Source organism: Oncorhynchus mykiss, chromosome 6 (genome assembly GCF_057628025.1).
Source record: "Oncorhynchus mykiss isolate SJ-2025 chromosome 6, ASM5762802v1, whole genome shotgun sequence".
Lineage (NCBI taxonomy): Eukaryota > Metazoa > Chordata > Actinopteri > Salmoniformes > Salmonidae > Oncorhynchus > Oncorhynchus mykiss.
Genome location: NC_143027.1, coordinates 38354939 through 38368677, shown reverse-complemented (window position 1 = coordinate 38368677; position 13739 = coordinate 38354939). Strand labels below are relative to the sequence as shown.

The 13739-nt window shown below is 43.5% G+C and overlaps 1 protein-coding gene across 2 annotated transcripts in view; it reads left to right on the top strand.

Moving 5' to 3' along the window:
• LOC110525897 (netrin receptor UNC5D) overlaps nucleotides 1-13739 on the top strand; it is a 216210-nt gene that overhangs the window by 183984 nt on the left and 18487 nt on the right. The window contains exons 7-11 of one of the 2 annotated variants that reach the window (XM_021606393.3): nucleotides 2082-2246; nucleotides 3431-3463; nucleotides 4763-4948; nucleotides 7648-7869; nucleotides 13170-13254. In XM_021606393.3, coding sequence (XP_021462068.3) covers nucleotides 2082-2246; nucleotides 3431-3463; nucleotides 4763-4948; nucleotides 7648-7869; nucleotides 13170-13254 — 691 coding nt within the window. Of the gene's footprint in view, nucleotides 1-2081; nucleotides 2247-3430; nucleotides 3464-4762; nucleotides 4949-7485; nucleotides 7870-13169; nucleotides 13255-13739 lie in introns of both variants that reach the window. The other variant, XM_021606391.3, reaches the window with a different exon arrangement.

Here is a 13739-nt window from a genome sequence, read left to right as displayed (position 1 = left end):
CTCAGGAAAATAATTGTAGACCTCCACAAGTCTGGTTCATCCTTGGGAGCAATTTCCAAACGCCTGAAGGTACCACGTTCATCGGTACAAACAACGGTACACAAGTATAAACACCATGGGACCACGCAGCCGTCATACCGCTCAGGAAGGAGACGTGTTCTGTCTCTTAGAGATTAACGTACTTTGGTGCGAAAAGTGCAAATCAATCCCAGAACAACAGCAAAGGACCTTGTGAAGATGGTGGAGGAAACAGTTACAAAGTATGTATATCCACTGCAAAACGAGTCCTATATCGACATAACCTGAAAGACCGCTCAGCGAGGAAGAAGCCACTGCTCCAAATCCGCCATAAAAAAATCCAGACTACGGTTTGCAACTGCACATGGCGACAAAGATCGTACTTTTTGGAGAAATGTCCGCTAGTCTGATGAAACAAAAATAGAACTGTTTGGCCATTAATGACCATCGTTATGTTTGGAAGAAAAAGGGGGAGGCTTGCAAGCCGAAGAACACCATCCCAACTGTAAAGCACGGGGGGTGGCAGCATCATGTTATGGGGGAGCTTTGCTGCAGGAGGGACTAGTGCCCTTCACAAAATAGATGGCATCATGAGGACAGAAAATTATGTGGATATATTGACGCGACATCAGTCAGGAAGTTAAATCTTGGTCGCAAATGGGTCTCCAAATGGACAATGACCCCAAGCATACTTCCAAAGTTGTGGTAAAATGGCTGAAGGACAACAAAGTCAAGGTATTGGAGTGGCCATCACAAAGTCCTGACCTCAATCCTATAGAAAATGTGTGGGCAGAACTGAAAACCGTGTGCGAGCAAGGAGGCCTACAAACCTGACTCAGTTACACCAGCTGTGTCGGGAGGAATGGGCCAAAATTCACCCAACTTATTGTGGGAAGCTTGTGGAAGGCTACCCGAAACGTTTGACCCAAGTTAAACAATTTAAAGGCAATGCTACCAAATACTAAATGAGTGTATGTAAACTTCTGACCCACTGGGAATGTGATGAAAGAAATACAAGCTGAAATAAATACTTCTCAATACTATTATTCTGACATTTCACATTCTTAAAATAAAGTGGTGATCCTAACTGGCCTAAAACAGGGAATTATTACTCGGATTAAATGTCAGAAATTGTGAAAAACTGAGTTTAAATGTATTTGGCTAAGGTGTATGTAAACTTCCAACTTCAACTGTATGTTATAATATTTTGTATTTTTATTTCCTTTATTTTATCAGGGAGTTATACTGAGACCAATGTCTCTTTTACAGATGAGCCCTGAACTACAGAAATACACATATCAAAATATAATACAGAAAGCAAACACATTCATCCATAATAAGGTCCTCAATCAGCTTTCTGAACTGCCCTAGAGGCACCAAAACATCACATTTAAAAACATTTCGAAGATTGTTCCACAAATAAGGTGCAACTCAATAGAGGCCAACGGAATTTCCATCACTGAGACCGGGTGTGATAACTTACACTATATGTCTAAAGGTTAGAAATTATGTTAGGCCAATGTGTTTTCTGTGTCTATTCCTGCACCAGACAATAGTTTGTAGTAGTTCTCAATTCTAATTCATGTAACTGTGAATTTTCACAGACAATTCTGAATTGTTTCCTTGCAGGTCAAGGGGGAGACTGGATCTGTTAGGGAAGAAGCTATATGGAGAGAGAGCACAATATGTATGCACACAGAGGGGTTATAGAACAAAGAGCTTATAGAACTCATGGAGTCCTACAAAATAAATCTTCTTCTTCAGAGCTTGTGCGGAGAGACGGCTTAAGGTCGCCGAAAAAGTGCTTCCGAGAAATCTCTTTTTGGCACCACATGGGTTCCTCCTAGATCAAATGACACAGGCGACCGAGGAACCTGAGTTTTAACGCGCACGGTTAAATCGGGGGATTTCATTTCACCATCTGCAGAAAGAGAGCGAGACAATTGATCCCATTATGTGAGGAGGACCTGCGGGTTAATGTGGACTTAAATGTTCTTTGAGATGGTCCATCGCCTCACCTTCTGTCTGTCTGTGTGTTCCTTGTTCCATTTCCTCCCCCACAGTTGACGGTGGCTGGGAAAAGTGGAGTGAGTGGACGGCGTGCAGTGTGCAGTGTGAAAGACAGCGTAGAAGGGAGTGCAATAACCCACCGCCCAGGCACAGGGGCATTATGTGTGAGGGGCCCAGCAATGCCACCGAGAACTGCACTGGAGGAATGTGTACCCAGAGTAAGTCCCTTACTCTTTTCTCTGAAGGATTTCTTTATTTTCTACATTGCCATCTTAACCTCGACTATCATCTCCATTAAGCCGTATGTATCTCCATTACACCCATCATAACATGACTTCTCATCAACACATCTGAACAGCTGGCCACAGAGGGATTTTCTGGACAAAGAAACACACTGGAATGAAGTCCACATTGCTGGAGCACTCGATGCATGATAGCACTATGGTAATCCCTCCTGTGGTGTTCAGGCGAAACGTCCCCCGTGTCACGGGAGAATATACTGTAGCGATCACTGAAGACATGAAGAGTGTATTCCGTTTTGACCACAGTTTGAACGTTTTGACTATGGTTGTCAAAGCAATTTAGTAACTGATGCAGTGCATTACCCGACCCCCCGTGATGCTTCATTTCACATTTGCATAATTTAGTTGGTAAACTCATGAACGTGGCACAATGAGAGGTTTTGAAATAAATATCGATTAACACCATGGTCTGATCTACTGCAAACTAGAGTCACGCTTGCGTTGTCAAAATGGGGTCCATGATGTAATATTAAGGGTCACAAACTGTGACGGTAATTACCTGACTAAAGGGAAATCTCACACACATACAGTCCCTGAATTGGATAAAAGAAAGAGGCATCAGCATGTTTTAAAAAGTAGGACTGGTATTTTGGCCTAGTCTGGTAGAAGTATTGGTAAGCTCCAATTTTCCATTGGTAAAAACACAATTTCTGAAAATATTTGAAATGTTTCTCTTTGTTAAGGAGAGAGATAATCATGGTATTTTTCAGTCCCATTTGCCAGTCTCTCCCTTGGCCACTTCTATCCATGTGGATATTGAGTCTGGTAATGAAGCCATGCATCATTATCTGGGCAGTCTGTATCTGTATTGGCATATCTCAGTGGTAGGGCCTCTCCACATGATTTGAGTCAGAAAGAAGTGCACTAGTAGGATACCTCACTCACACAGGGCTGGCGTTTAATCACCTCGCTCTGCATGCGCCCCAAATGGCAACTCCCCCCCGCTTTATAGGGCACTACTTTTGTAGGGAAGTAGTCCACTATAAAGGGAATAGGGTGCCATTTGGGACATAACCAGGGCTGGCGTTTAATCCCCTCTGTCTCTCTCTCTCTCTCTCTCTCTCTCTCTTTTCTGTCTCATTCTGTGTCTGTCTTTGCAGATGGAAAGCTGCTGCATGATGTTAAACCTCAAAGTGAGTCCTTCCTTTCCGCATTTCTTTTATTTTCAACCCCCAACTCTTTAAACAGGCTAGCTGTCTACCTCATTTGTGAAAATTCAGGAAACCAGAATCAGAATATTTAACAGGTTTTTTATTTTTTATGAGAAGCTTTTTTTTTGTTTTTTTGACATCTACCTATTAGTTAACTTTAATTTCCCTGCATTTTATACAACCATCCCACCCATCCAAAACCCTTGCAGTCAGGTTCTGAACAGAACTATAACCGTAGAATTAGGAATTAGACTAATTAGAGTAATTGAATAGGATCTATTTTACTATAACCAGGTTCTACCATTCTATCAGTCAGCTGTTCACGCTTCACGAGCGTGACATCACAACGTGCTCTTCTTCTCGGATTGAGTCGAGAGATTGATCGGTTGTGACAGCTGAACATATGCTATATTGTAAGGGATTAATGCAGTGTAATTATGCAAACAAGCTAATTTGACCAATTTGCAGTGCATCCTCACTTGTATTCCCCTGGTGGGTCTCAGCTCAGACACTCTCTTCCCCTTGCATACCGCCTGACACCTCCTGAAATGATTCAGGTGCTACCTTGACTGGAGCCTCAGCAGTGATTGTAATGAGACTTCATTAGACTGACAGACAGGCTCACTCACTGTGCCTGGTTTGCAATGCATTCTGGGTCAAACAATTCAGTGGAGAGTTCTAGAAGCGGGAGACAGACATCTGGTGAGTGATCATACTAACGGGGCTACTCTAAATTAATTTGCTTCGGATCATTTCCTGTCACTGTCAGACATTGACCATTGGGCCATACTATGTAGTTTAATATGTACCATTAGGCTTATTGGATATAGACTAGTGGGTCTGAAGGCAGTTATACCCCTCTCACTCTCACTGTTAACAGCTTTATGAATGTCTTGTGTAACTGCAGTGTAGAGGCGAGATTCTGCATGCTCATCTAGTCCTCTGTGTGCTGCATAATGTAGCATAGGAAGATGAGCCTGTTGGATGAGCAGTTGAACTGTGTCTTGGGATGGACAGTCATCAAAGTGCTCTACACTGTGCTTTCAAATGAATTCACTTCTCTCCAAAAGCTCCTAGTCAAATACAATACTGTGTACTTTAATTACTATTTTAGATGCCTCAGAATGTCACCACAAAATAATCACTACCATCACCATTCTCACATTTTCCTCTTCAGTGTCTCTGTACTGTACCTTAGTTGAACTTCGTGCATGTTATTGTTTACACTTAGCAAACATCCATTGAGACTGTTGTTTCTGTGTTGGTCTGTGTGTGTACCAGGTATGGACGACTCCAACGACGTGGCTCTCTACTCTGGGCTGGGGTCGGGAGTCATAGTTGTGGCTGTCCTTGTGGTGGCCGTCATGCTGTACAGGAGGAGCCAGAGTAACTACGGCGTTGACGTCATCGACTCATCCGCGCTCACTGGGGGCTTCCAGTCTTTCACCTTCAAGACCACCAGACAAGGTGACCTAGCGCTGCCTTTCACTTTATGGAGACATGCCAGGTGCCCACAAGGCCAAACGGTAGGCAGGATTTTTCAAGGACCCTTTTGACAGGCTGCTTCTGCTGGTGATTGATTGCATGTGTTTGCATTGAGGCGGCACTGTGCAAACCCTGCACATCTGCCTCAAATTTATATTCTCATAAGCGCTGAAAGGATCTGTCGTTCTATTTTGACAGACCAGTTCTTCTGTTATTGCCGAGATAGGTAATCAATCTTTGACAGACACATCCTGTGTCCACCTGGCCGCAGACCACACACACGCATGACTGTCAAGCAACCAATCCCCCTTCCCTGCCGTCAGATAGCCCCAGCCAAATCCACTGATGGATAAATGTGAAAAGCATGGAACACTGAACATCAATTGCATTTTTGTTGTGCACAGCAATAACTTCTGTTCATAACAGTGTCTGGGGCTGTGGCTTGTCCCAGGCATCCTTCCTATTACTGTCAATGACACTTCTGGGTTAGCACAAGCGATAGCCATTGCAGAAGCGGGTGATAAATCCTGGCTGGATGTGACACCACTGTGAAAAGCCCTGCCGGAGCCATGCTGAGCCCACTACATCCACTGCTCCCAAGGCCTGGGTTGACACTCATGCCTAGCCCCTCACCACGCGCAGGGCGGGAAGGGAAAGATGGGGGACTGTGGAGCGCTACATCCGGCAGGCTATCAATCCTATTTAAATAGGCCAGCTTTTCAGGAGCCGCCTGCTGTGCCCTCCAACCGGCCACCATCACTCCATCCCATTCCCCTCTCCATCAGCTTGCTAATGGAGCAGAAGAAATATAGCTCATATTATCCGCTTTCCCATTTCCCGTCTGGATCCTTCTTTTACAGAGGGAAGGAAAGAAACACAAATGAATAGCAAAAAATATAATATTTTTCCTGACTGTTCCCCCCCAGTCGACCTTATTCAGGTTGATTTTTCATAATCACAATAATATACGGCAATACACAGAGAGAGAAAAACAGCTTTTCTCAAGTGTGTTCTTCATAAGAAATTAGTAGCTTTTCATGCCTTTTTAATTCATTTTAAGTCCCTTAAATGCTTTAGACACACCCCCTCATGTGGCAGGAGCTAAGGCGGAGTGGTGAATGAATCTTTAGGCCTGACCCTGTCTCTATGCATTACTGCTGGCCATGAGCCATTTTCTTTTTTTTCCTTCTTTTTTTAATCAGAGGTCCAATTCCAAACCTATCCCTCAAGGTATTCAACGTGAGGTCCATTTCATTAACTTCTGTCTTCCCACCTCCTCCTCAATTCCGTTTTGCTCTACCATTTCCACTGCGCTGAGAAGAAGAAAAAAAGTATGCATGCCAGATTGAAAGTTTGGCCAATGGCCACTGGATTTTTTTTCTTTCTGCGTGATCTATATGAATTTTCTCAATAGTCCGCTACTATGTCTACTGCAATCAGTAGCAAATCACCACTGATCAGTAATATTTCACACTGCTCAGTTCCGTCAAATGCAACATTTCCCATGATATCCTTTAATGTGTTTGATTGAAGTGCAATAGATTTCAAAATGGTTCAATTGTATACTTTCATCCTGTTACGCATTTTCCGGCACTAGACTAGACAATGAAGTTACAAGGAGAAGCCCTTGATTGAACAATACCCTCTAGTTAGTCTTTCAGTAGAAACAAACACACCCTGAAAGCATGACACAAATCAAGCCCCCCAGCAATTAACGATTCCCCTAAAAATAAAACATTAGCCTCCTGCCTTATGCCCCTCGCCAGGCAGCAGCTGGGCAGCAATGACTTTGTGACTCCTCCGTTATCTTGGCACAGGGAGTCCTGGGGCCCTAATGTCTGGATGTGCCAGATAGATGCATGCGGTGTTTGGCAGTATGGTCAGGCGTCTAATGGCTGTGGATGAAGACCACCTCCTTGGACGGTTGAGTTGATTATGAGAGCTGAAGGACCCTCATTTACAGGACGGTCACCCAGACCTCCTTAGCACCTTCCCAGCCACACACACAAGCACGCACGCACACACATACACACATACACACACACACACACACACACACACACACACACACACACACACACACACACACACACACACACACACACACACACACACACACACACAACCCCAGCGCTGTGCTGTGACCACAGACAGAGAAGGACTGTGTCCTCCAGGAGGATGACTTTGTGTACAGAGAGGAACTGACTCCAACAGATGGATTATGGCAATCAAGCTGTGTATGCTTGGTAATTAAATCTACCTCTGACCAGTGACTATGACTCAGCCCTGACCTGGATAGCTACAGTATCTTTTATCCAGGTTATTTACCTGTACCGTAACTCTGTGTTAGTCACATACCCTGACATGTTATTCACACTAAAAGCCTGTTTCCCATCAGTTGACAGAGTGTGCTCCCTGCTCAGTGGACTTCACTTCAGCCAATGGCTCCAGCAGAGAGAGCTAGGGTATTTAGATGACGGCATGACTTTGTGGCTGTGTGTTCCACTCCATCTCTCTAGGGAGCCCACTGCTTCTCAACTCCTCTCTGCAGCCAGAACTGACAGTGGGCCGGACTTATAGCAGCCCCATCTGCTTCAAGGACTTCATAGACAATAAAGAGCTCTTTGACCACCTACCAGACAACAAGGTCAAAGTTCAGAGCTCCTTTATGGTTTCACTAGGTGTGGCCGACCGCGCTGAGTACCACGCTCCCAAAGGCCATCCGCCCGAGACCTTCCCCAGGGGGCTGAACCGAGACTACAGCAACAGCACTGTGGAGAGACGGAGCACCAAGAAGGGCCTGCTCACCCCCAACGGGCCCCCCCTCACCCCCACTAAAGATCAGATGAGAACCACGGGCGTGTTTGGGCATCTGGGCGGCCGGTTGGTGGTGCCAAATACTGGTGAGTTCAATGTGTTTAAAGACTGAATTACACTTGAAGCTGTGTTTAAAGCTGAATTAAACAGTGTGTGCTGCCAAATACTGGTAAAGTACAGTACATGGGTTTAATGAAGAGAGATGAGTAGACTGTTCTCTGATGATGGCTACTCTGTGCTAATATCTCATTCTAGCATTTTTTATTCTATTCTAATGGAAAATAAAGTTATCAGTTTAGCAAAAACATGCACACTCTTGACTAATTACAAGTAGAGGTAGTCTAAGTGAATGTCTTGGTTAGTGAAACCAGGGATACATCTCAAATGGCACCCTATTGTCTATGGGCCCTGGTCAAAGGTAGTGCACTATGAAAACAGTGGGGTGCCATTTGGGACTCAGGTCCCTTTAATCTCTCTAGAGTCTAATGCATGTTGCTACAGTACAGTAGGATTCATTAATGTTGTTTCCCAGGTAGGTTAAGTACAGGAAGCTAGTATAGCTGTTTGTTATTCCTCTACATTCCCACCAGCCCTCCCAGGCAAACGGGGGTCAGGCCTCTTATCATAGACAATGACTACAAGTGGAGGGAGTAGATGAGTTTGCTATGAGGACTGCCACAGTTGTCAGGGGTCAACAGTTCCATGTGAACTGTAGCTTTGACATCTCTCTCCCGGTCCCTAGTGTGTGTAGGGCCCTCGGCTTTGTTGGAGAGGCACTGATGGAGAGGCACAGGAAAATCAGGCTCCTTCAGTCTGATGGTTGTGTGCGAGTGGAGAGAGTCACAGCGGTCAAGTGGACCACTCTCACATCTACAATGTCGTTAACGATGCTGAACAGACGGCCATACATGGCCAACGCTTGGCTAACTGCCAGTATCTTCTTTCAGGATGAATACAGGTCCTAGACGCTCAAGCACAAGTGTAGACACACATGAACATGTGTGCGCACACACGCAGACCGACAACGTTCAGTACAAGCTCAGACATCAGTCAGTCCTGTGGGACGTGAACTGATGATGATCCAACTTTGTTGATGTGAGCATAATCCTCTGGGCTAAGGATGTTGTTCCCTGTCACTCTGGGGATTGAAGAGGTCCTGGAGGGCCCCTGCGCAGCCATCCCCCAGTGAAACATCTGACAGGGTGGCAGGTGAACGCTAACTGCTTGATTTGCAAGAGGGGAGATGACAGACAGGGGGATGACAAAACACTTCCATTGCTGTTTTATCGACAGGCAGACATGGAATCTCCTCTGCAGCTGCTATACCCCAGTCTTCGCTAACCCTTTGTAAGGTTTCAGACCGGGTTTTTAGGCATTGTAAGTGGTATTGTTTCCAATATATGAATGGCGCTATGAAGCTGTGTGGTTGTGCTGATGCGCAATATTGAATGTCTAGTCCTGCACTGACGTCTTTCACCAGTGCAGGTCAACACAGTCACAGATATACAGTACCTTGCAAAAGTATTCAAACCCCTTGGATTTCTTCATATTTTATTGTGTTACAAAGTGGGAATAGTTGTATTTTTTCCCCCAACAATCTACACAAAATAGTCTGTCGAAGTGTAAGAAAAATTGGATATATATATTTTTTTTATTAATTAAAAAATCCAAAATATAGTTCTTACATAAGTATTCAGCTCCCTGAGTCAATACATTTTAGAAACACCTTTGGCATCGATTACAGCTGTGAGTCTTATTGGGTAAGCCTCTAAGAGCTTTGCCCACCTGGATGATACAATATTTGCCCATTATTCTTCAAGCTCTTTCAAGATGTTGGGGATAGATTTGCAGCAGATTTGCAGCAAGTCAAAACTGTAACGTGGCCACTCGGGAACAGTCACTGTCTTCTTGGTAAGCAACTCCAGTGTACAGTGCCTTCGGAAAGTATTCAGACACCTTGACTGTTTCAACATTTTGTTACGTTACACCATTATTGTAAAATGGATTAATTTGTGTTTTTTCCTCATCAATCTACACACAATTCCCTTATAATGAAAACAGGTTTTTAGGTTGTTGTCCTGATGAAAGGTGAATTCCTGTCCCAGTCTCTGGTGTAAAGCAGACTGAAGCAGGTGTTCCTCTTATTTTTGCCTGTGCTTAGCTCCATCCCGTTTCTTTTTATCCTGAAAATGTTATTTGCTGATGTCAAGCATACCCATAGCATGATGCAGCCACCACCATGCTTGAAAATAAGGAGGCAGTTACTCGGTTAATCGGTGATGTGTTGTTTGGGATTTGCCCTAAACACAAGGCAAAAAGTGTATTCATTTGCTGTGTTCTTTTTTTTCAGTATTCCTATATTGCCTTTTTCATACAAGATGCATGTTTTGGAATATTTTTATTCTGTATATTTATTTATATTCTTCTTTTCACTCTGTCATTTAGGTCATTATTGTGAGTCACTACAATCATTTTGATCCATCCTCAGTTTTCACAGCCATTGAACCCTTTAAAATCACCAATGGCCTCGAGGTAACATCCCTGAGCAGTTTCATTTCTGTCCTACAGCTCAGTTCAGAAGGACGACTGTGTCTTTGATGTGTCTGGGATGTATTTTGTGATATTCAATTGCGATCCAATTACGATCTTATCTCATCGCTGCAACTTCCCAACGGGCTCGGGAGAGGCGAAGGTCGAGTCATTCATCCTCTGAAACATGACCCGCCAAACCGCACTTCTTAACACCCGCCCGCTTAACCCGGACGCCAGCTGCACTGTTGTGTCGGAGGAAACACCGTTCAACTGACGACCGAAGCAGCCTGCAGGTGCCCAACCCGCCACAAAGGAGTCGCTAGAGTGCGATGAGCCAACTAAAGTCCCCCGCAGCCAAACCCTCCCCTAACCCGGATGACGGTGGGCAAATTGTGCGCCGCCCTATGGGACTCCCGGGTCACAGATGGTAGTGACACAGCCTGGGATTAAACCTGGATCTGTAGGGACGCCTCAAGCACTGCAGCATAATTATTTACTTGACCATGCTTAAAGAGATATTTAATGCCTGATTTGTTATTGTTACACATCTACCAATCACTGCCCTTCTTTGAGGCATTCTAAAAACTCCCTGGTCTTTGTAGTTGAATCTGTGCTTAAAATTCAATACTTGACTGAGGGACCTTACAGATGTTTTATGTATGGGGGACAGAGGAAGGGTTCATTCAAAAATCATGTCAACCCCATGTAATTTATGTGATTTGCTTAGCTAATGTTTATTTCTAAACTAATTAGGCTTGCCTTAATAAAGGTGGTGAATGCGACAACTACAGTATATTTTTGTATATTTTAGTTAATAAGGATGTATTATAATAAGGAAATAAGGATGTTATTGTATTTATTTATTCTTGACAAAACATGACCATTAAATCCATTTTAATCCCACTTTGTAACACAATAAAATCTGAAGAATTCCAAGGGGTCAGAATAGTTTAGCAAGGCACATGTAAAGTGTTGTTCCCGTGTTTCATGAGCTGAAATAAAAGAGCCCAGAAATTTTCCATAAGCACGAAAGCTTATTTTTCTCAGAATGTGTGCACAAATTTGCTTATACCCCTCTTATGGCTGCAATCTCCCTATCGGGATAAGTGTCATCAACAACCGCTGAATAGCATAGCGCTACATTCAATAAATATTACTACGAATATTTATATTCATGAAATCACAAGTGCAATATAGGAAAACACAGCTTAGCCTTTTGTTAATCCACCTGTCGTGTCAGATTTTGAAATTATGCTTTACAGCGAAAGTAATCCAAGCGTTGTGTAACTTTATCGATCGCACGACAAAACAGTAAGTACACTTAGCATCAGGAAGGTCACGAAAATCAGAAAAGCAATCAAATTAATCGTTTACCTTTGATGATCTTCAGATGTTTTCACTCACGAGACTCCCAGTTACACAACAAATGTTCCTTTTGTTCCATAAAGATTATTTCTATATCCAAAATACCTACGTTTGTTTGTCGCGTTATGTTCAGAAATCCACAGGAAAGAGCGGTCACGACAACGCAGACGAACATTCCAAATAGTTTCCATAATGTCCACAGAAACATGTTTTATAATCAATCCTCAGGTTGTTTTCAAAATATATAATCGATAATATATCAACCGCAAATGTCTTTCACAGTAGGAGAGGGAAAAGCAATGGCTGCCCAAATGCTGTTGCGTGAGCAAAACTCATGTGACCACTTGACGCGATGTTATCGTTCTGGCTCATTTTTCAAAATAAAAGCCTGAAACTATGTCTGAAGACTGTTGACACCTTGAGGTAGCGATAGGAAAATGAATCTGGTTCATATCCCTTTAAATCCAGCAAAGGGAGGCTATGGAACATAGGCTATGGAAATAGAAGCCACTTCCTGTTTTGATTTTCCTCAGGGTTTCGCCTGCAATATCAGTTCTGTTATACTCACAGACAATATTTTGACAATTTTGGAAACTTTAGTGTTTTCTATTCAATACTAATAATAATATGCTTATATTAGCAACTGAGACTGAGGAGCTAGCCATTTACAATGGGCACCTTTTCATCCAAGCTACTCAATACTGCCCCTGCAGCCATAAGAAGATAATCAATCCACCTGACAAGTGTGCCATATCAAGAAGCTGATTAAACAGCATGATCATTACACAAGTGTACCTTGTGCTGTGGACAATAAAAGGCCACTCTAAAATGTGCTGTTTTGTCATACAACACAATCCCACAGATGTCTCAAGTTTTGAGGGAGTGTGTAATTGGCATGCTGACTGCAGGAATTTCCACCAGAGCTGTTGCCAGAGAATTGAATATTAATTTCTCTACCATAAGCCACCTCCAACATTGTTTTAGAGAATTTGGCATCCAACCGGCCTCATAACCGCATACAATGTGTAACCATGGCAGTCCAGGACTTCCACATCCGGCTTCTTCATCTGCGGGATCGTCTGAGACCAGCCACCTGTATAGCTGATGAAACTGAAGAGTATTTCTGTCTGTAATAAAGCCCCTTTGTGGGGGGAAAACAAATTCTGATTGGCAGGGCCTGGCTCCCCAGTGGCTGGTCCTTTCTCTCAAGTGGGTGGCCCTATGCCCTCCCAGGCCCATCCATGGCTGCACTCCTACCCAGTCATGTGAAATCCATAGATTAGGGCCTCATTTCCTTCTTTCAATTGAATGATTTCCTTATATGAACTGTAACTTAATAGCGTTTTGTAATTGTTGCATGTTCCGTTTATATTTTTGTTCAGTATAGAAGGAATCCGTGTTATGCTCAACTACAGTATATACAGGCATCTCAAAGATATCTTTAGTGTTTTGTTGTTATCGTTGTTGACTCTGTTGTTGTGTCTTGCAGGAGTCAGCCTGCTGGTTCCCCATGGTGCGATCACTGAGGACACTTCCTGGGAGATGTACATGGTGATAAATCAGGGAGAGTCTAGGTGAGAGCAGATCTCATGACCATCTATATGTATGTCAGTCGCTCTCTACTTCCTCATCTTTCATCATCAAGCCTTACCATTCTTTATCAGCTGAACAATGCTACTTGTTCACCCTTCCTCACCTGTTTTAGCCTCATGAGTTAAAAAACGTTATAAATACGGAGGTCTCTGGCAGATGGACCCAGCGAGCACCACAGATTATCTAGCACTCTCCACACGAATCATTTAGGTGGCAAGATCAGGCTGATCATTTCCACTGTGACCTCGCAGGTGATATTCCAGCTTTGATCTCTCATGTGCAACAAAGAAAGTGCAGCTCATGTGGAGCAATGTGGGTTTATTCCCAATGTAGTCTTGATTCATTTAGTCTAGCTTACTTCAAATAGGTAAAGTTTTGATGTGTGGAGTTTGAGTTGGTGTTGGTCTAACAACAAAAAAAAAGATCTGTTTGTATTTCAAAGCTAGAGCCACCTGTTTTGTACACC